This window comes from Onychostoma macrolepis, chromosome 07 (assembly GCF_012432095.1).
Source record: "Onychostoma macrolepis isolate SWU-2019 chromosome 07, ASM1243209v1, whole genome shotgun sequence".
NCBI lineage: Eukaryota > Metazoa > Chordata > Actinopteri > Cypriniformes > Cyprinidae > Onychostoma > Onychostoma macrolepis.
In genome coordinates this window covers 34711274-34730222 of record NC_081161.1, presented here as the reverse complement: position 1 = coordinate 34730222, position 18949 = coordinate 34711274, and the positions used below count along the sequence as shown (strand labels likewise).

Genomic DNA, 18949 nt, shown 5'->3' with positions numbered 1-18949 from the left:
GAGCAAGATACAAGTCATTCCATTAATAAACAGCAATGCCTGGAAGCCAGTGCTTACACTCTTCATCTAACCAATAAATGCTTATGCATACTGAAGAAAGATTTTTTTTTTTTTTTTTTTACGATTTGTACTTTGTTTTTCTTATTTGGAAATAGTAAATAATATAAACAGTCATGTACTTGACATATGAACAAACCACTAAAACAGAACAGAATGAAAAAAAAACAATCATATAGCAAAATAGTTAGTACAATGGTAATATGTGACCCTGGACCACAAAACCAGTCTTAAGTCGCATGGGTATATTTGTAGCAATAGACAAAAATACATTGTATGAGTGATAATTATCGATTTTTCTTTTATGCTAAAAAATCATTAGGATATTAAGTAAAGGTCACGTTCCATTAAGATATTTTTGTAAATTTCCTACCGTAAATATATCAAAACTTATTTTTGATTTGTAATATGCATTGCTAAGGACTTCACCTGGACAACTTTAAAGGTAATTTTCTCAATATTTAGATTTTTTGCACCCTCAGGTTCCACATTTTCAAACAGTTGTATCCCGGCCAAATATTGTCCTATCAGATGTATAAATCTCAGTTTAAAAAAAATTGACTCTTATGACTGGTTTTGTGGTCCAGGGTCACATTTAACAAGCAAATATAAACTACATTAAAAAGATTTTTAACATGAATTCATCAACAGGATTATGATACTAAAGAGTAATAGACCCAACAACCACGTGGACTTGTGATTAAAATATGTAATATCATTTTAATTTTTCTAAATATATTAACAGAATTATTGGTTAAAAAGAAAGGTTACTGAATTTGACAGCAAAGGCCACATCCTGTGGATACAAGAGGATGAAAGCAGAAATGACAAATTGCATCCTGGTCTTCGCCCAGTGCTCAAAAAGTGTCATCTGTGAGAGATGAGCAACAAACATAAGCTTTACCACAAGTTTAAATGTCATGTAAATTTGTATCAATATAATGATATTAAACAAATGTGTTGTATATCAGCAATGACTTCACGAGAATACATGTACATGATCTCAGTACCTGACATTTCACAATGGAGTAATTCAGATCAGCACAGAGCTCAATGTTGTCTGCTTTCTCTTTCTCTTCATTTTTCTAATTAAAAATCAAATCAAACACACAAATCATTATAATATCACAGTTGTATAATACACAATATAATAATAGTTTTACGCTGCATAGGACAAGTGGTTTGGAACATAGATAATAGTTTTTAATAAATTAATAATATGTTGTAAGACTCACTTTGATTTCTTGATCTATCTTCACTGTGTCCTGAATCATCTGCTGCACACGCGTCTTCATCTCCTGAGTCTGTGAAGAGAGGGGAAAATACAGATGCTCAATATACTAATATAAAAAACTTATTAAAAATGTTAACATCATAAATGACTTTATGATTCTAGTGCTTTAAGAAAACATGTACATGATCTCAGTACCTGACATTTCTCATCGGTGTAATTCAGATCAGTGCAGAGCTCAATGTTGTCTGCTTCCTCTTTCTCTTCACTTTTGTATTTCTAATTAAAAGGTAATCAGATGAAACACATATATAATATAATATAATATATAGTGCTGTCAAACGATTAATCGCATCCAAAATAAAAGTGTTTGTTTACATAATATATGTGTGTGTGCTGTGTATATTTATTATGTATATCTAAAACACACACAGTATATATTTTGAAAATATTGTATAATATTGTATGTATTTAAATGTATATAATTTATATTATATATAAATATATTTAATATAACGTATTTATCTTAAATATATACATGCATGTGTGTATATTTAGATATACATAATAAAATATACAGTACACACACATATATTATGTAAACAAAAACTTTTATTTTGGATGCGATTAATCGCTTGACAGCACTAATACTATAATAGTTTTACGCTGCACCTGCAACTCTACATAGGACAGGTGGTTTAGAATATGGCTTGACATTCATTTTAAATAAATTAATAATATGTTGTAAGACTCACTTTGCTCATTTTCATTTCAGAGTGTTTGATTTCTTGATCTATCTTCATTGTGTCCTGGATCATCTGCTGCACACGCGTCTTCATCTCCTGAGTCTGTGAAGAGAGGGAAAATACAGATGCTCAATATACTAATATAAAAACTTATTAAAATGTTAACATCATAAATGACTTTATGATTCTAGTGCTTTAAGAAAACATGTACATGATCTCAGTACCTGACATTTCTCATCGGTGTAATTCAGATCAGTGCAGAGCTCAATGTTGTCTGCTTCCTCTTTCTCTTCACTTTTGTATTTCTAATAAAAAGGTAATCAGATGAAACACATATAATATAATATAATATAATATAATATAATATAATATATAGTGCTGTCAAGCGATTAATCGCATCCAAAATAAAAGTGTTTGTTTACATAATATATGTGTGTGTGCTGTGTATATTTATTATGTATATCTAAAACACACACAGTATATATTTTGTAAATATTTACATGTATTTAAATGTATATATTTTATATTATATATAAATATATTTAATATAACGTATTTATCTTAAATATATACATGCATGTGTGTATATTTATATATACATAATAAAATATACAGTACACACACACATATTATGTAAACAAAAACTTTTATTTTGGATGCGATTAATCGTTTGACAGCACTAATACTATAATAGTTTTTACGCTGCACCTGCAACTCTACATAGGACAGGTGGTTTAGAATATGGCTTGACATTCATTTTTAAATAAATTAATAATATGTTGTAAGACTCACTTTGCTCATTTTCATTTCAGAGTGTTTGATTTCTTGATCTATCTTCATTGTGTCCTGGATCATCTGCTGCACAAACGTGTGCGTCTTCATCTCCTGAGTCTGTGATGAGAGGGGAAAATACAGATGCTTTACATCATCCAGTATGTTTTAAGATTTTTTAGTTACCGTTTGTTGTTGTAAATAAATGATCATTCTTTGTTACCTTTTTCTCTTTACTCTTGTCTTCTACAAGAACGGTGTTGTGAGTCTTGTGGTCTCCCTCAGTGCAGGACTGATACACAGACATCTGATCCTCTCCACAGAACATCTGCAGAGCTATGTTATATTTCTGGATTATTTTAGGATTGATATCCTCCACAAGGTCAAGCATCACGACTTGCTTTATGTTTATGACTTTCTCATGAGAGTCCAGGTAAGAGCTCTGCCACATCAGGATTTCAGGCTGAGACAACAGATGCTCACAGTGTCTAAGATCCACTCTCTTGGTGAAATCTTCTTTACAGCATGGACATGTGTTATCATGACTGCTTTCCCAGCATTCCTTCAGGCAGGCTTTACAGAAGTTATGTCCATATGGGGTCATCGTGGGATCAGTGGACAGCTCCAGACAAATTAAACACTGAAGGTTTTCTGTCAGGACGCAGCTTGAAGAAGCTGTTACTGAAAAGAAAAAATATATAAAAATACTTAGCATACAAAAAACCCCAAAAATAATATGTGAAAATAAATACAATACTAACATTATATACAGTATATAAATATTTCTAAAATATCTGCAAACAGTTTGATACAAAGAAGCCAATTTATCCATTACTGCTAGTATATTTAGAGATAGTATTGCTAAATATTAGCATCTTTATATTTGAAATATATATTTATAAGAAAAATAGGAGATCTCAGTTTATTATTGTTTACCTGAAGGTTTGGACAGAGTCTCTTCTTGGTCCTCCGTTTCTAATGGTTGTGAATATTCAGTCATCACGGGTTCCCTTTTGTAGCCTTTAAAAAAAGTGCAAAAATGAACTCTGAAGTCTCAAATGCATGAACAAATATGCCATCTTTTGGACATTAATATTATATAACAAGATGAATGCTTATTTTACACTGTACTTCTGTTACTTATCAAACTAAGCATGTTACTAGCTAAAATTCACATTATAAAAATGCATTAGAAATACAAATATATTTACCTGTGTTTTTCTCAAAGAGTTGCACAATCTCTCTAAGAACCGTGTTGCACCTTAGATCAGGACGTTTGTTGAATGTTTCTTTACAAAATGGGCAAATGCATTTCTGACTGTTGTCCCAGAACATTTCCAGGCAGATCTTACAGAAGTTGTGTCCACATGGAGTGGTGACCGGATCACTGAATATATCCAAACAGATGGAACAGTGGAGCTCCTCAGATAATGGACCACTGACGCATAACTGGGCTGAAAGCAAAAGAAATGTATTAATTTCAGGAATTTCTCAGGTGTGAAGTGCAAATTTTTTGTTCTGAAAATAGCAAATGTTGTGTACAGTTAGTTTTGTGAACATTAATGACACACTGGAGTGAGTTTAGAGACTATATATATATATATTTTTTTTTTAAATATTTGAACTTTAAAATAAATACGTACCTGTGTTTTTGTCAAGGAGTTGCACAATTTCTCTAAGAACTGTGTTGCTCTTTAATTCAGGTCTTTTGCTAAATGTTTCTTTACAATATGGGCATTTGTAATCCTGACTGTTGTCCCAGCATTCTTTCAGACAGCTCTTGCAGAAGTTGTGTCCACATGGAGTAGTGATCGGATCTGTGAACACATCCAGACACACTGGACACTTGCGTTCCTCAGTCTGAAGAGGAATGCTGTGGCTATTCATAACTGGAAAATGGGGAAATTACTTGGAATAAATAATAATGTTAATACTCACCCAAATATCCATTCAAAATGAAGCAGCAAAACATTGTGATGCAATGCAATACTTAACATATTAGTAGTTCATGTTCAGTGAATTCACATACACATTATTTTATTATCAGATGAATTTACTGTAAGCTCAAACCACAAAGACTTACATGGCGGCAAGTCAATACTGCCTCTTCTATGTCTGCATTTTGGTGGTGTTGAGAAGGGTTCTGCCATTTCTTATATAATCCACCGGCTTTTACAAAACGTTGTTGCAGAATTCACGTTATCACATAATGGATGTCACCACTCCTTCACAATAATCATTAACCAGTAATCATTATTTAGTTAAGTTAAAAGTGAAAGAATTAATCTCTTTTACAAGAATGACACAGACAAACAAGTAGCGTACATATAAATTACATATCAATTCAAAAGTCGTTTTCAGCTGAGATTTACAGCAAGCCTAACAAATGGAAGACGGCTGTTCTGTTAATAGTTGCCTGCACCCAATACTGAGAAGGTAGAATTGTTCTGAAAGAAAAAACAAAACAAATTTATTCTGAATATGCAAAGTGGCCGAAACCACTGGATGTCTCCAACTAAAAAAAGAACAGGTGTACTGCCATTTTATCCTACCCGGAACAAAGTTTCCTCTCAATATTAGCCGAACACCTAGCCCTTTGAAAATAAGTTGCTGTAAGGTGATCAGTTATCGATTAAGGCATTTAAATTAACATGAACAATAATTCACTGTTCAGATAAATACATTTTTAATCACATACCAGTGAAGATCTGTCCGAATAAAACAGCTTCTATAACAAGCAAGAGAGAAAACGTCTTAACAGTTTCTCTTTCTACTAAATACTAACTTCAGCTATAGCTATAGCCTACCTACCACGTAAAACCGATCACCTAGCGGTTGGACACAGCGTCGACACTATTATATACGATACAATAAACAATGTGATAAACAGGGTAAGGATTTATACATACAGTGAGGAAAATAAGTATTTGAACACCCTGCTATTTTGCAAGTTCTCCCACTTAGAAATCATGGAGGGGTCTGAAATTGTCATCGTAGGTGCATGTCCACTGTGAGAGACATAATCTAAAAAAAAAAAATCCAGAAATCACAATGTATAACAATGCAAATAAGTATTTGAACACCTGAGAAAATCAATGTTAATATTTGGTACAGTAGCCTTTGTTTGCAATTACAGAGGTCAAACGTTTCCTGTAGTTTTTCACCAGGTTTGCACACACTGCAGGAGGGATTTTGGCCCACCTCCACACAGATCTTCTCTAGATCAGTCAGGTTTCTGGCCTGTCGCTGAGAAACACGGAGTTTGAGCTCCTCCAAAGATTCTCTATTGGGTTTAGGTCTGAGACTGGCTAGGCCACGCCAGAACCTTGATATGCTTCTTACAGAGCCACTCCTTGGTTATCCTGGCTGTGTGCTTCGGTCATTGTCATGTTGGAAGACCCAGCCTCGACCCATCTTCAATGCTCTAACTGAGGGAAGGAGGTTGTTCCCCAAAATCTCGCAATACATGGCCCCGGTCATCCTCTCCTTAATACAGTGCAGTCGCCCTGTCCCATGTGCAGAAAACACCCCAAAGATGATGCTACCACCCCATGCTTCACAGTAGGGATGGTGTTCTTGGATGGTACTCATCATTCTTCTTCCTCCAAACACGTTTAGTGGAATTATGACCAAAAGTTCTATTTTGGTCTCATCTGACCACATGACTTTCTCCCATGACTCCTCTGGATCATCCAAATGGTCATTGGCAAACTTAAGTCGGGCCTGGACATGTGCTGGTTTAAGCAGGGGAACCTTCCGTGCCATGCATGATTTCAAACCATGACGCCTTAGTGTATTACCAACAGTAACCTTGGAAACGGTGGTCCCAGCTCTTTTCAGGTCATTGACCAGCTCCTCCCGTGTAGTTCTGGGCTGATTTCTCACCTTTCTTAGGATCATTGAGACCCCACGAGGTGAGATCTTGCATGGAGCCCCAGTCCGAGGGAGATTGACAGTCATGTTTAGCTTCTTCCATTTTCTAATGATTGCTCCAACAGTGGACCTTTTTTCACCAAGCTGCTTGGCAATTTCCCGTAGCCCTTTCCAGCCTTGTGGAGGTGTACAATTTTGTCTCTAGTGTCTTTGGACAGCTCTTGGTCTTGGCCATGTTAGTAGTTGGATTCTTACTGATTGTATGGGGTGGACAGGTGTCTTTATGCAGCTAACGACCTCAAACAGGTGCATCTAATTTAGGATAATAAATGTAGTGGAGGTGGACATTTTAAAGGCAGACTAACAGGTCTTTGAGGGTCAGAATTCTAGCTGATAGACAGGTATTCAAATACTTATTTGCAGCTGTATCATACAAATAAATAGTTAAAAATCATACATTGTGATTTCTGGATTTTTTTTAGATTATGTCTCTCACAGTGGACATGCACCTACGATGACAATTTCAGACCCCTCCATGATTTCTAAGTGGGAGAACTTGCAAAATAGCAGGGTGTTCAAATACTTATTTTCCTCACTGTATGTTCTTAACATTCATTTTCATATGTTTTAAAGACCTTTTAAACCTATGCAGCTGATAACAGTGATGGAGATGAAATATAAAAAAGCATAAACAGGCATAAACAAACATAAAAAGCATAAACATCTTCCCTCAGGCAATCCATCTTATGAACACTTGACAATAATTGTGGAACACACAACACTATTTATACACTTATTTATCTAACACACATACTTAGTCTACATTTTGAATTTGCACATAATATACCTGTAGGCTACATACAAAACTGTCTATTGTAATATACCTGTACATACAATTGTAAATTTGTATATTGTTATTTCCTATTTACTTGTTCTATTTATTTTCTTTTATTATCTGTGTTTTTGTTCTGTCACTGTCATTCTGTTGCATTGTGGAAGCTTCTGTCACGAAAACACATTCCTCGTATGTGTAAACATACCTGGCAATAAAAGCTCAGATTCTGATTCTGAAAATGGTTCTGCACAGTATAGATTCACCTCTACTAAATAAAGGTTCCGCAACTTCGCCTCATTTTTTCGATTGAGTTGTCATTTGCAGTATTCCTCATGCCATTACTTACCATCAATCAGTGTTATTTTAGTATTCATTTCATTAAAGTATATATTTTATTAAAATATTTAAATTTATATATATATATATATATATATGTTGTGTTATATATGTATATATATATATATGTTGTATATATATGTATAATGTTGTGCACATTTTAATGTTGTTTTAATTCATGAAAAGTTTTAAATATTGTATTTTCTTATATATATATATATATATATATATATATATATATATATATATATATATATATATATATTATATTGTTGATCATTGTTTACACAGTATGAGAAGAAAAATGTAAATATAAATTAAATGTATCTAAACTATACACAATATATTGCTGCTATCCATGAAACATATTGTTGAATTTATGTATTGCTATATATTGTGACACAGTCTTGGGGCTCATTAAAATATTTAGTAAAAATCCAAAACATCACAAATTTTCAAGTTTAAAGATCATCTTTATTTGAGGTTACTGTAATTGGAACATTATTGTGAAAAGAAAGTAGTCTTACTAGCAAAAAAATGTATTACACTGTCAGTCATTCTTCCTTCATTCATTCATTTTATTTGAATTACAAATGGTTATAGTTGGCTAAAATACACTTATTCTTTCCGACAGGTGAAATGATCAGTGGGGCTGAATTTTTATCTCCTTGAGTAAAGCCTGGGCTGAAATATGGATAGAGTCTTTCGGTGAAAGCCTGACCAGTGAAAGAGTAGATATGAGACCTGGACTCCACATCATAAAATGAGACCAGACCTTCCTCATAGTCTACATATACACCCACCTTCTGGGGCTTGACTTTTAGACAGAGAGAGACAGACAGACAGTCACAGGCCTTAAACTCACTTCCATTCCTCAACCACAGAGTCCAGAGTCCATTCCTTGGACTCAGAGTAATTATTCCCTTCCTGTTAACAGTCTCCGTCGCCACACCTACATCCCACTCAGTTTTCCCTTTCACCTGCACCTCGAAATAAAATTTCCCAGAGGAGAATCCCTCCTTCCCCAGGACGCTGGGACATGTATCAAACCTCCACGGAGTGTCTGGGACAATCTGTCGTGTTTCTCCATATCCAGCTTGTTTGTCATCCTCGGACAAGAAGAGTTTAGGATGAGCTGTTTCAGGATCCATAGTCACATTCACTGAGAGAGATCAGAATATATGATTAGCAGACATTTCTAACATATATGCATTGTATATAAACAATACGCAATAGTACATTGGTCTTTCATCAAATTTTTCTGTATTTGTCCCATTAAAATAGTATTAGTAAATAGTAATAGTAATTAATATAAAAATATGAATTACCATTACTATATATAACTATGATGTTTTCTAATGCAGTCCTATTAATTTATAATTTCTATTATTCATATATTTTTTAAACAGTTGTTTTTTTTCAGTGTCATTCAAGAGCTTGAGATGAAATATGAGACATGTGATTTGTGAAAAACATCAAAGAAAAATTAACTTTTGAGTAGAATTTGTGTGTAATTTCCAATTACTCATTAATTTTGTCAAATGATGTATTGTATCTATTAATTAAGCATAAAATGCTAGCTATGAAATCAATCAGCTATGTGAAATTGAGACTCTGTATTTTTTATGACCTTCAGAAAAAATAGAACCATGCATGTATATCAACTGCTGGACATTGTTTGACAAAATTAAAGTAGTAAGATAAGTGAGTTTTAAGACTGTTAATAGTTCATATGGCTAAAAGTGCCCACAATATATTCAAAAATGTAAACATTTTTGTGAATGGATGTAAGAAAATGACAAAGATGACTTGTACCTGTAAAATTCTCAATCCTCTTCAGCTCTGAGGAAACAATACACTTGATTATTTTCTAAAAATGTATGCAAATAATTTGTAGAACTGTGCCAGTCTTATCTTTTAACAGTGCTGAATGCTTACAAATAATTATATTTAAATGTATTCACAATAAAAATTCAAGACAAAATACAGAACATGCTCACCATTTCCTGTAATCTTCACCATTGCACTACTGAGAAAATCTTGATGCTTTGTCAGGGCTCTCCTCACAGCGTCCTCTTTCAGATGAGTGTCAGTATGGATCCCAGCCCAGATCTTGGTGTCTAAAGGGCTGCACAGGGACGGATAAATCTAAAGGAGGAGAGAGAGAGGAATCCTTCAGCATGTTGAGTGTTATCCTGTGACGTGAGCAGAGAGAGAAACACTGACCTGTAGGAGGTGCAGGTGATCCTCAGTGTGTGAGAGCTGCTCCAGCTCACTGTTTCTCCTCTTGAGTTCAGCGATTTCCTGCTCCAGCTCTTTAATCAGCTGCATGGCCTGATTCTCTGCTGCTTTCTGCTTCTGCTCGATCACCTCCAGCAGCTCAGACTGACATCTCTCAATGGAGTCCATCAGATCAGTGAACAGCTTGACAATGTCTGCTTTTTCTTTTTCTGAACTTTGCTAAGTAAAGGATAATGTATATGTCTTAATATATGACCACCAAATTTACATTTATGCATTTAGCAGCCGTTTTTATCTAAAGTGGCTCACAAAAGAGTGTTATTACTGTTGAACTAATTTTGGATGCAAGCTAGAGAAGAGGTGAAATGCAGAGAAGATTTTTTGTGGGGTGTGAGTGTGTGTTTAAGTGCATTGGTTTAAGAGCGTATGTGGTTAAGTGTTTGTGGAAGAGGTCTGTTTGAAAGATGCGATGGTCTCAGCAGTTAGGTTGTACCAGTGCAGAGAGGAACAGAGAGGGTGAAGGTGTTGGAGAGTGACTTTTCGCCTCATTGTGAAGGAACAAGGCGTTGCTCACGCAGTAACCTTAGCTGACTTGTAGGTTTGAGGTAAGGAGGTGCTTTTCCAGTTTTGAAAGTCAGAATCAAAACCTTAAATCTGATACTGGCCACTACTGGGAGATCAGGTATAGATAAGGAATGCAATGAACTGCTAAAATGAAATTTAAATAACTTTGGATAAAAGCATCTGCCAAATGTAAATAATAAATGGGATCAATCAATATTGTGTTCTGACCACAATAAATAAAACTTTGCAATGAACTTACAACAAGACTAACCTTGCTCAGCTGTACCGAGCATTTGATTTCTTCAGTTTTCTTCATTCTGCTCTGAATCATCAAATTAACCTCGGCTTGTCTTCTCCCTAACTGAGACTGGGGACAAAAAATCGAACTTTCTTTACAGCAAAGTTTGAAAGCCATTGAAGCATAGATACAGATTAAGCATCTCTCACCTTCCGTTCTTCACTCTCCTTCTCTACAGGAACAGTGTTGTGGGTTTTGTGGTCTTTGGTCATACACGACAGGCACACACACTTCTGATCATCTCTGCAGAACAGCTCCAGCGGCTTCTCATGCTTCGGACATATATAATCATCCAGATTCTCCACAGGGTTGATAAGTTTGTGTTTCTTCAGTTTTGCTACAGTGTTATGAGGCTCTAGGTGAGTTTTACAGAAAGATCCTTCACAATGCAGGCAAGACTTCAAAGCTCCTCTCTTTATTTTTGTACAGGCATCACATGGTACTGCACCAGGTTGGACAGGACTTTCTCCCCTCTTCAGTCCTTCAATGAGCTCTCTGAATTCTCTGTTGATGCCAAGATCTGGTCTCAAGTGAAAGTTCTTCTTGCAAAGGGGACATTGCGTGCCCATACTGCTGTCCCAGTGTTGAGTGATGCATTCTATGCAGAAGTTGTGTCCACACGGAATGGTTACTGGGTCAGTGAAGAAATCCTGACATATTGAACACAGGTACTGTTCAACCTGGGAACTGATGGAAGAAGCCATCGCTAGAGAGAGAAAAAAACAACCAAATGATTGTGCAAACACACAAGATATCTCTACTTGCCCCTCCTTTTTAAACAAATTGAACCTGTCAAACTGGTTTTGATATGGGCTGTAAAATATCAAATAAAATAATTTAATTGGTATTACAGTAAAGATTTGCATGAAGGTACAAGTAAAGTTTGAAGGTGTCTTTTAAAATAATAGCCTTAGTACAATTGCTCATACACAACCAAATCATATTAAAAAGAAAGGGTGATGCACCAATTGAACAAGCACTTAGAAAGGAACACATTTCACTAACAAATTCTATGTTTTTCTCACCTCTAGGTCTGTGTGGGTTCTTGTGTGTTCTCAGTGCAGCTGTGGTGTAATGCAGGAGGAAGGAGAGCGTATATTGTCACCTTTTCCTCATTGTACACACGTCACCTTTTCTTTTTCTTTTTTTCACAATATGTGACATCGTAACCCCTCCCATGCAATTATGTAGTAACTGACTGTATTCTGATGTATTGTGTGGTAACATGCTTTCATTCTGAGACTGCCTTCTCCCTGCTTCAGTGAAAACAGATTCAGTCGTGAGTAAATGTTCTCAGTAAGAAGCAATCTGTGAGGAAATCAGAGAAATCTTCAGAATTGTATGTATCTGATGTGTTGTGCATAAATTATGGCTCATAAACCTTAAGCAAGAAAAGAAGGAGCGCCAACATGTTTACACTGACCGTGACAAACATAGGCTTTATAGTCACAAACACAATTATGTGTATTCAAATTGTATACAAATATTTAGATAGTCCACTTTAGACATTCTACTAACTGTAAGTAACTTTGCAACTACATGTCAACTAGCAGTCATTAGAGTATTAGTAGTCTGTCTGCTTAATATCTTCTAACACAACATACTGACTATGAGAAACCTTGCAAGTATATGTCAACTTATTCTACTAACCCTAAACGTCTACTCTGACAGTTAGTAGATATGTAGTTGCAAAGTAATGAGAATTAGTTGACATGTAGTTATAAAGTTACTTATAGTTAGTAGAATGTCTAAAGTGGACTATCAAAATAAAGTGTAACCTTTTATTTTGCTAAATATATTAAACATTATGTACCTACAATGCAAATAACACAAGTCATTCTTTAGTGATTTTCTAAATTATTTATTTTCACAATACAATACAGGGATGTTAACAATTAAACATCTGAAATAATTCGAACTGCTAAAATATATGATATAAAGATTAAAAATGATTTAATGAAAGATAAATATCAATATGGATCAAATTAAACTGTCTACTTATAAGCCAACAGAGGGTCCGTCTTGTTTTCAGCAAACTATGCAAGTGGGGAAAATTATTTCTTCAACAGTCATTCATATCAAGCCCAGCAGCAACTTTAAATCACAATCAATAAGGACACAAACTGTGATGGAATGTCAAAAGTGTTCAAAATGATTATGAGTTGAATAGAAAAGTTTTAGGTATGCAGTAGGTCTAATGATCAAACCAAGCTCAAATGCATAAAATCATGCCAATACTTTTATAGAAACTGATTAAGATGTCAAAAGATTGTGTAATATCACTGCATTTGTTACATACAAACACAGGAATATCCATTAAAAGGGTTAAAAAAAATACTCTTTCTTGGTCTTCAAATATATTCTTTATAATATAATGGTTGTTCATAACAGACGTATTTAGCATATCGTATAACAGACCACTAATACTTTAATAATCCTTTCAAGGATCTACGTTGGTCCAGTGAACAAAATGAAAAATGTTATCAGAAAATCCAGGAAATATAATATAAATATAAGACATTAGGCATAGACGTTGTGCTAAAGTCTACAACAAAGTCTAAAATAGTACCCAAATCTTCTGGATATAATATAAGGCTCTAACAAAGGTTGTTTAGACAAATGAACAGAGAACAAACTCAAGATTTTAAGGCTATAGACTAAAACATAAACTGCACAAAACATACACTATCAGTACAGTGTAAGAAGTTAAATCAAATGCATGTTCTCATCGGTTACTATAATGTAGTATATGACTAAAATGAGACAGAATGTAAGAAGTCGGTATTACAGTGTCCTTAAAAACTCAACAGTTAATTTCCGAAATTAGAAGTTTTCAAAGTGATGAATCAAAAAAACGAAAGGCCATGCAGTTGCTTTAGGCCTTAATACAGCATCTGGGGAAAGCCTTTGAATTCAAAAGCTTATGTGCAAGTCCAAAAATACTCGTTACAACGCTAAAAGATGATGTGAGGTGTATGTGTGTTTGTGAGTGAATATGCATATGTGTGCATCTGACCGCAGAGAGAATAAAATGACCTTTGCATGGATTTGGCATAATTTGGCCCAATATGGACCTGGTTAGACTGGCTTAATTATCATTTCCAAATACTGTGTTGAGCTGTTGGGTCACCCTAATGAAGGTGGTACGACGACTCAACTCTTTAAGCTTAGCAGCACCCACATATGTGCAGGTGGAACGAACTCCACCCAGCACATCTCTCACCGTCACATCCACAGGCCCTTTGAAAGGCACTTCAACCGTTTTACCCTCCGACGCCCTGAAAACACAAAAATGAATCAAACGAAAATCAAAATGCAGTTGTAAATCAAACTGGCCATTATAGATTTAATATTTATGCCTTCTGACACTTGAGATGAAAAATGATGCTATTGTCTTTTTAAAACTGCTTACAGCAGAATTTGAATCATATTTGGAGAAGTTTGTAGGACTGATTCTGTTATTTTCCTGTTTATTACTGTTAAGCTGCTTTGAAGGAATCTGTATTTTATAATGTGTTATATAATTAAAGTTTACTTGATTGCTTATTTACCAAACAATATTTGTGTTATGTAATTTACAAACCACTAGATAAAATAGTCCACAAGCTCCAGCATGATAGTGTCTCTCTCATGAGCTTACCTGTACTCTGCTACACCTCCTGCATGCTTCTTCATGGCCATGTCTGAGCTCATGCCGTAGAACAGTTTGTACTTCTTGCCGTTTTTCTCTATGATTTCACCCGCACTCTCAGAATGACCAGCAAGCATTCCTCCCAGCATCACAAAGTCGGCTCCAGCTCCTGTCACACAGTTTAGCCAATCAAACACAAGCCTAACGTGACACTGGTTGTGACCAACATCTAAAAAATGTGGCCTTCGCAGGTAGTAAGGCAACAAGTAATGTCTGAATCCAATGTTTGTGGCTACTAAAATGTCTTGCTTTCTTGTTTTATGGTATTATTACAATGCAGTGTTATCAAAACTCACCAAATGCTTTGGAGACGTCGCCTGGGCAGGTGCATCCCCCATCCTACAGCGAGACGAAAAACAGATACCACAAATACGTGATCAAAGCTTATATGTTAACAAAGCACGCAAGCAGCATGATCTGTTACTCTTCACTGTTAACTCTATAAAGCCTGACATAATGTCAGAAAAAAACATTTGTTTAAAATTGAACAGTTTATTGAATCTTCAAACGAAAATTGAAAAATAAATAAATAAAAGTGTGTTTGTCTCTTGTCCATATTTAATACATCAGGCTTTTATGGCCCATGTAATATAGTGGGAATATGGAGCTTATACTCGAGGAGGAAAAACCTCAATTTAATTTTAGGCCCAAACTGAGCAAAAATACACAATTTGGAGCATGATATTGGATACTGTAATATGCTTGTTTTTGTTTTTTTATATGGACAAAAAGCAATATTACATTTGATTGCTAACAGTATAAGATTTTTAAAACAGTATAAGAGACCCCTTACATAAATTGCATATAAATTTCAGCTGTCACGCTATATTTCAAAATAATAGTTAGATATAGTAAATTATATTTAAATGCTTAGTTTTATGATCAAAGCTCTGTAGTTTAAATTTTTTAGAGGCAATGCAATGCAATACAATAACGATTAAGAGATGAAAAAAATTAAACGATTCTGAAAAGCCTAAAACATAAAATATGGAATATTAAGTAAACCCAAGCTGCTTCAGTCCAATAAATGCTCATATTTAAATATTAATAACAATATTATGCTTATTCCTATGTTTACTTCATAACAAAACCAGAAGATGGCTGTAGAACTACATTAAAAGGCCTTCAGTCAGGGGACAGAGTAGACTATGTGTAACAGGTTTTTCATGTTGATAATTTAGAGGCTATAGAAATGCATAGGGTTAATGTAATGCAAGGCTTTATAGGGTCAATGTAAGAACTTAGCTCTGAAACACAAGAGTCTCACAGATATAATGTGTCCACCCAGGCCGTGTGCAGCGTCAGCACACTCAATGACTGCGCTCAGCTGAGGATAACCCACACCGGTCTTCTTACGAGTGGTGCACACAGAACCTGCACACATGAACATATGTGTGAAGCTGGTGTAATATGAATCTGAACACCATCCCAAACCGTGGCGATAGACGACTGGTGACGTCACCTGGTCCAATGCCCACTTTGATGATGTCAGCACCAGCGAGAATCAGCTCTTCGACCATCTCTCCTGTGACCACATTGCCAGCCTACAAAATACAAAATATTAAGATGACTGCTATTGAGACAATGTCAATGAAATGTTGATCTGTTGTTGGGTAACTGACCATGATAGTGTGTGTAGGGAACTTCTGCCTCACGTCTTTCACGAAGTTGACAAAGTGTTCAGAGTAGCCATTGGCCACATCCACACATATGTACTGAATCTGAGGTACAGCAGCCACAATGGCCACCAGTTTCTCAAAGTCCCCATCACTAGTCCCCGTGCTGACTGCTACACTCTGGAGAAACAAAGATATAATTTAAATATCAACAGTCTAGTGGACTTAAATTCTAGCAAAGATGTTGCTTACCTGTAAGCATTCTGGGTGTTTGGATGCAAACTCCTTCCAGTCATCCACACAATAATGCTTATGGATGGCTGTAAAGAGACTAAACTACAAAAAAAACAATTAGAATAATTAAAATAACCTGATGTCTGGTTAAGAGGACAAAATGTGCAGTGTAATTCAGTGAAATCAGAAAAGATTTCATTCACACCTGATGTAAGGCTAAGGCCATTTCAAAAGTCCCCACGGTGTCCATGTTGGCGGCTATGATGGGAATGCCACGGTAACTTCCCTTTGAGTTTCTGAACGTAAAACTGCGCACAAGATCCACCTGAAACAGATGAGAGACAGAAGAGTGTGAAAGTGAACCTAAAATGTAGTTGACATTGCACCACTGAGGCCAGACCAAACTAATACTCTATATGCCATCTATAATGCAAATAAAAACATATTAAGAGTTACTAACCTCACTGCGAGATTTGAGAGTGCTTCTTTTGGGTCGAAGCAGCACGTCCTTGAAGTCGAGTTTGATATCATTTTCAATACGTGGCATGGCTGCTGAAGAGGATGGCCTTGAGACTGCACTAACCGTCTGCAAAAACACAAGACAAGGGAAAGAAAAACATTCCCACTTCTTCAGTTATGGGAGCTGCAGAGGCTGAGGAAGGGGGACGGTTATACAGTGTGAGACAGGAAATATCCTCTTTCATAACTATGTAAAAACTCTAAATCTATGATAAAACATTTTAGAATACCAGTTACTTATTCCATTTCTGACAATGCATCATAAAAAAGAATAAAATTAAACGACCCTTAAATGTTTCACATCTGGTTCTGTTCTGCACATGTCTTAGCTGTCAGATAATCTAGGCCACGAGATCATAATTGCTGCTTTTCTGTCATCTTGACTCTACATGTTTTTTCTGTCCATTACAAACAATGACACATATGTTCTTATATATACATGCTACAATATAAATATAGTCTTACTTATAATTGCAGATGAGCACCTCCTTGAAGAGCTGTATGGAAGAGAATGAAACCGCTTTCCGGGTTGGAGGCGGTCGTTTTTGGAGGGCGGATGTTTACGGCTGTCAGCATGTACTGTAGTCTTTATGCTGACGGCTTGCGTGCAAATTCAAGTTCAAACGTTCGGCGAAAAACTACAGACAAGGATTGATTTGCAGCGTACTGTCGCACTAAATGTCGCAAATTTAAATTTTCCCGGTCAGTCAGAATACAACTTAAATATTTTGTTATTCAGAGTTAGTTTGCGAAGTTATGTGTATTTAAATAGAAAAATCTAAACAATTACTTCATTTTACGAAGTTATTAACCCGCTATTTTCCACACGGACCCCCGGAACGTTTCCTCCAGACTCGAGAATGGTAGGAATTATTTTTCAGAGACGCAGGAACTTCGGTGGGGAAACTGTGGGAGTAATTTGATTAGAGGTATCTGAACTTCTTCCACCATCGCCTAATTACATTCGCATTCAATTTCCCTGCATGTATTTCTAAAACAGAAGAAGCCACAATGTTAATTAAAGTCAAGGTAAGAAATGAACTCTTTCATTCAGCACAGTTCTACACGGTTCTAGTGTAATTAGTTTATTAAATACAGTAAGGCATTGCGCATCAAACAACATATTATTACAGTACATAGATAATATTATTACAAACTGTGGTGTGTACATGATAAAAGACCCATTCAGAGGGAAATTTTATGTCTAAATGACTTAATCGTTGTTATTGTTTTTAAAGACCCTCACTGGCAAAGAAATCGAGATCGACATCGAGCCCACAGACAAGGTACAATATAAAATGCTCGATGATTTACAGCAAATGTTAAAAGTTGACAGTAAAGAGCATTGATGCGTCCATTTTATTCAGGTGGAGAGAATAAAAGAGAGAGTGGAGGAGAAAGAGGGAATCCCACCCCAGCAACAGAGACTCATCTACAGTGGAAAACAGATGTAATGCATTTCATGTGCACATTAAATCATGCTCTTGAATATTTCTGTAGATTTATTCTAAACCCTCCATCTTCTCCACCTCAGGAATGATGAGAAAACGGCAGCTGATTACAAGATCCAGGGTGGCTCCGTGCTGCATCTGGTTCTTGCACTGAGAGGTGGGTGGGTCCACTAGCATCCCAGCAGCCTCCTCCTCTCATCTGTGTAACCACAAGTCCTGTCTTGGCCACTGTAGTTATCCAGTGTACTCGCACATGTCACCAGAAACCATTTGAACCATCTGGACTGACGAGTGGTAGCCACTGCATTCTTTGTTCTTGGAATATTCATCAGTTTTTTCCTGTTAATGCCACTCCCTGTTAGTTTGTTAAGAGCATCATTGTGCTCTTTTTGTTAAGTTTACAAGTGTTAAAAATCAAGGTAAAACTGATGTATCAGTTTGTCAATAAAAATCGATGCAACCATTTAAGCATGTAACAGTGTTTAT

The 18949-nt window shown here is 35.6% G+C and overlaps 4 protein-coding genes across 9 annotated transcripts; 1 reads left to right on the top strand and 3 right to left on the bottom strand.

The window, feature by feature from the left end:
* Window positions 1–614: 614 nt before the first annotated feature.
* Window positions 615–5587, bottom strand: zgc:153151 (uncharacterized protein LOC751646 homolog). Of its 5 annotated transcripts, none has more exons than XM_058782425.1 (14): window positions 5358–5587; window positions 5131–5252; window positions 4889–5030; window positions 4449–4694; window positions 4017–4259; window positions 3742–3825; window positions 3029–3486; window positions 2827–2925; window positions 2259–2339; window positions 2044–2136; window positions 1487–1567; window positions 1293–1361; window positions 1068–1142; window positions 616–928 (listed from the first exon to the last, which is right to left on the bottom strand). In XM_058782425.1, exons 3-14 carry the CDS (start codon window positions 4953–4955, stop codon window positions 812–814), a joined length of 1713 nt encoding a protein of 570 aa, XP_058638408.1. In that variant the 5' UTR covers window positions 4956–5030; window positions 5131–5252; window positions 5358–5587; the 3' UTR covers window positions 616–811. The 5 variants fall into 5 exon arrangements, with proteins under 5 accessions (XP_058638409.1, XP_058638411.1, XP_058638408.1 ...); XM_058782427.1 differs by having other exon boundaries at window positions 5504–5520; XM_058782426.1 differs by having other exon boundaries at window positions 615–928; window positions 5142–5587.
* Window positions 5588–8315: 2728 nt separating this feature from the next.
* si:ch211-216p19.6 (E3 ubiquitin-protein ligase TRIM39) lies at window positions 8316–12016 on the bottom strand. 2 transcript variants are annotated; one of them, XM_058782415.1, is made up of 7 exons: window positions 11978–12016; window positions 11102–11658; window positions 10926–11021; window positions 10076–10309; window positions 9850–9997; window positions 9665–9691; window positions 8316–9011 (listed from the first exon to the last, which is right to left on the bottom strand). In XM_058782415.1, exons 2-7 carry the CDS (start codon window positions 11654–11656, stop codon window positions 8437–8439), a joined length of 1635 nt encoding a protein of 544 aa, XP_058638398.1. In that variant the 5' UTR covers window positions 11657–11658; window positions 11978–12016; the 3' UTR covers window positions 8316–8436. The 2 variants fall into 2 exon arrangements, with proteins under 2 accessions (XP_058638398.1, XP_058638397.1); XM_058782414.1 differs by lacking the exon at window positions 11978–12016 and having other exon boundaries at window positions 11102–11949.
* A 779-nt stretch (window positions 12017–12795) lies between these two features.
* Window positions 12796–17612, bottom strand: gmpr2 (guanosine monophosphate reductase 2). The gene is made up of 10 exons (XM_058782434.1): window positions 17478–17612; window positions 16954–17079; window positions 16699–16818; window positions 16512–16595; window positions 16266–16439; window positions 16106–16187; window positions 15911–16017; window positions 14940–14982; window positions 14593–14752; window positions 12796–14230 (listed from the first exon to the last, which is right to left on the bottom strand). The coding sequence occupies exons 2-10, from the start codon at window positions 17038–17040 to the stop codon at window positions 14041–14043; spliced, it is 1047 nt and encodes a 348-aa protein (XP_058638417.1). The 5' UTR covers window positions 17041–17079; window positions 17478–17612; the 3' UTR covers window positions 12796–14040.
* Window positions 17613–17762: 150 nt separating this feature from the next.
* nedd8 (NEDD8 ubiquitin like modifier) lies at window positions 17763–18926 on the top strand. Its single transcript, XM_058782453.1, has 4 exons — window positions 17763–18041; window positions 18251–18298; window positions 18380–18462; window positions 18547–18926. Exons 1-4 carry the CDS (start codon window positions 18024–18026, stop codon window positions 18635–18637), a joined length of 240 nt encoding a protein of 79 aa, XP_058638436.1. The 5' UTR covers window positions 17763–18023; the 3' UTR covers window positions 18638–18926.
* The last annotated feature ends 23 nt before the right edge of the window (window positions 18927–18949 follow it).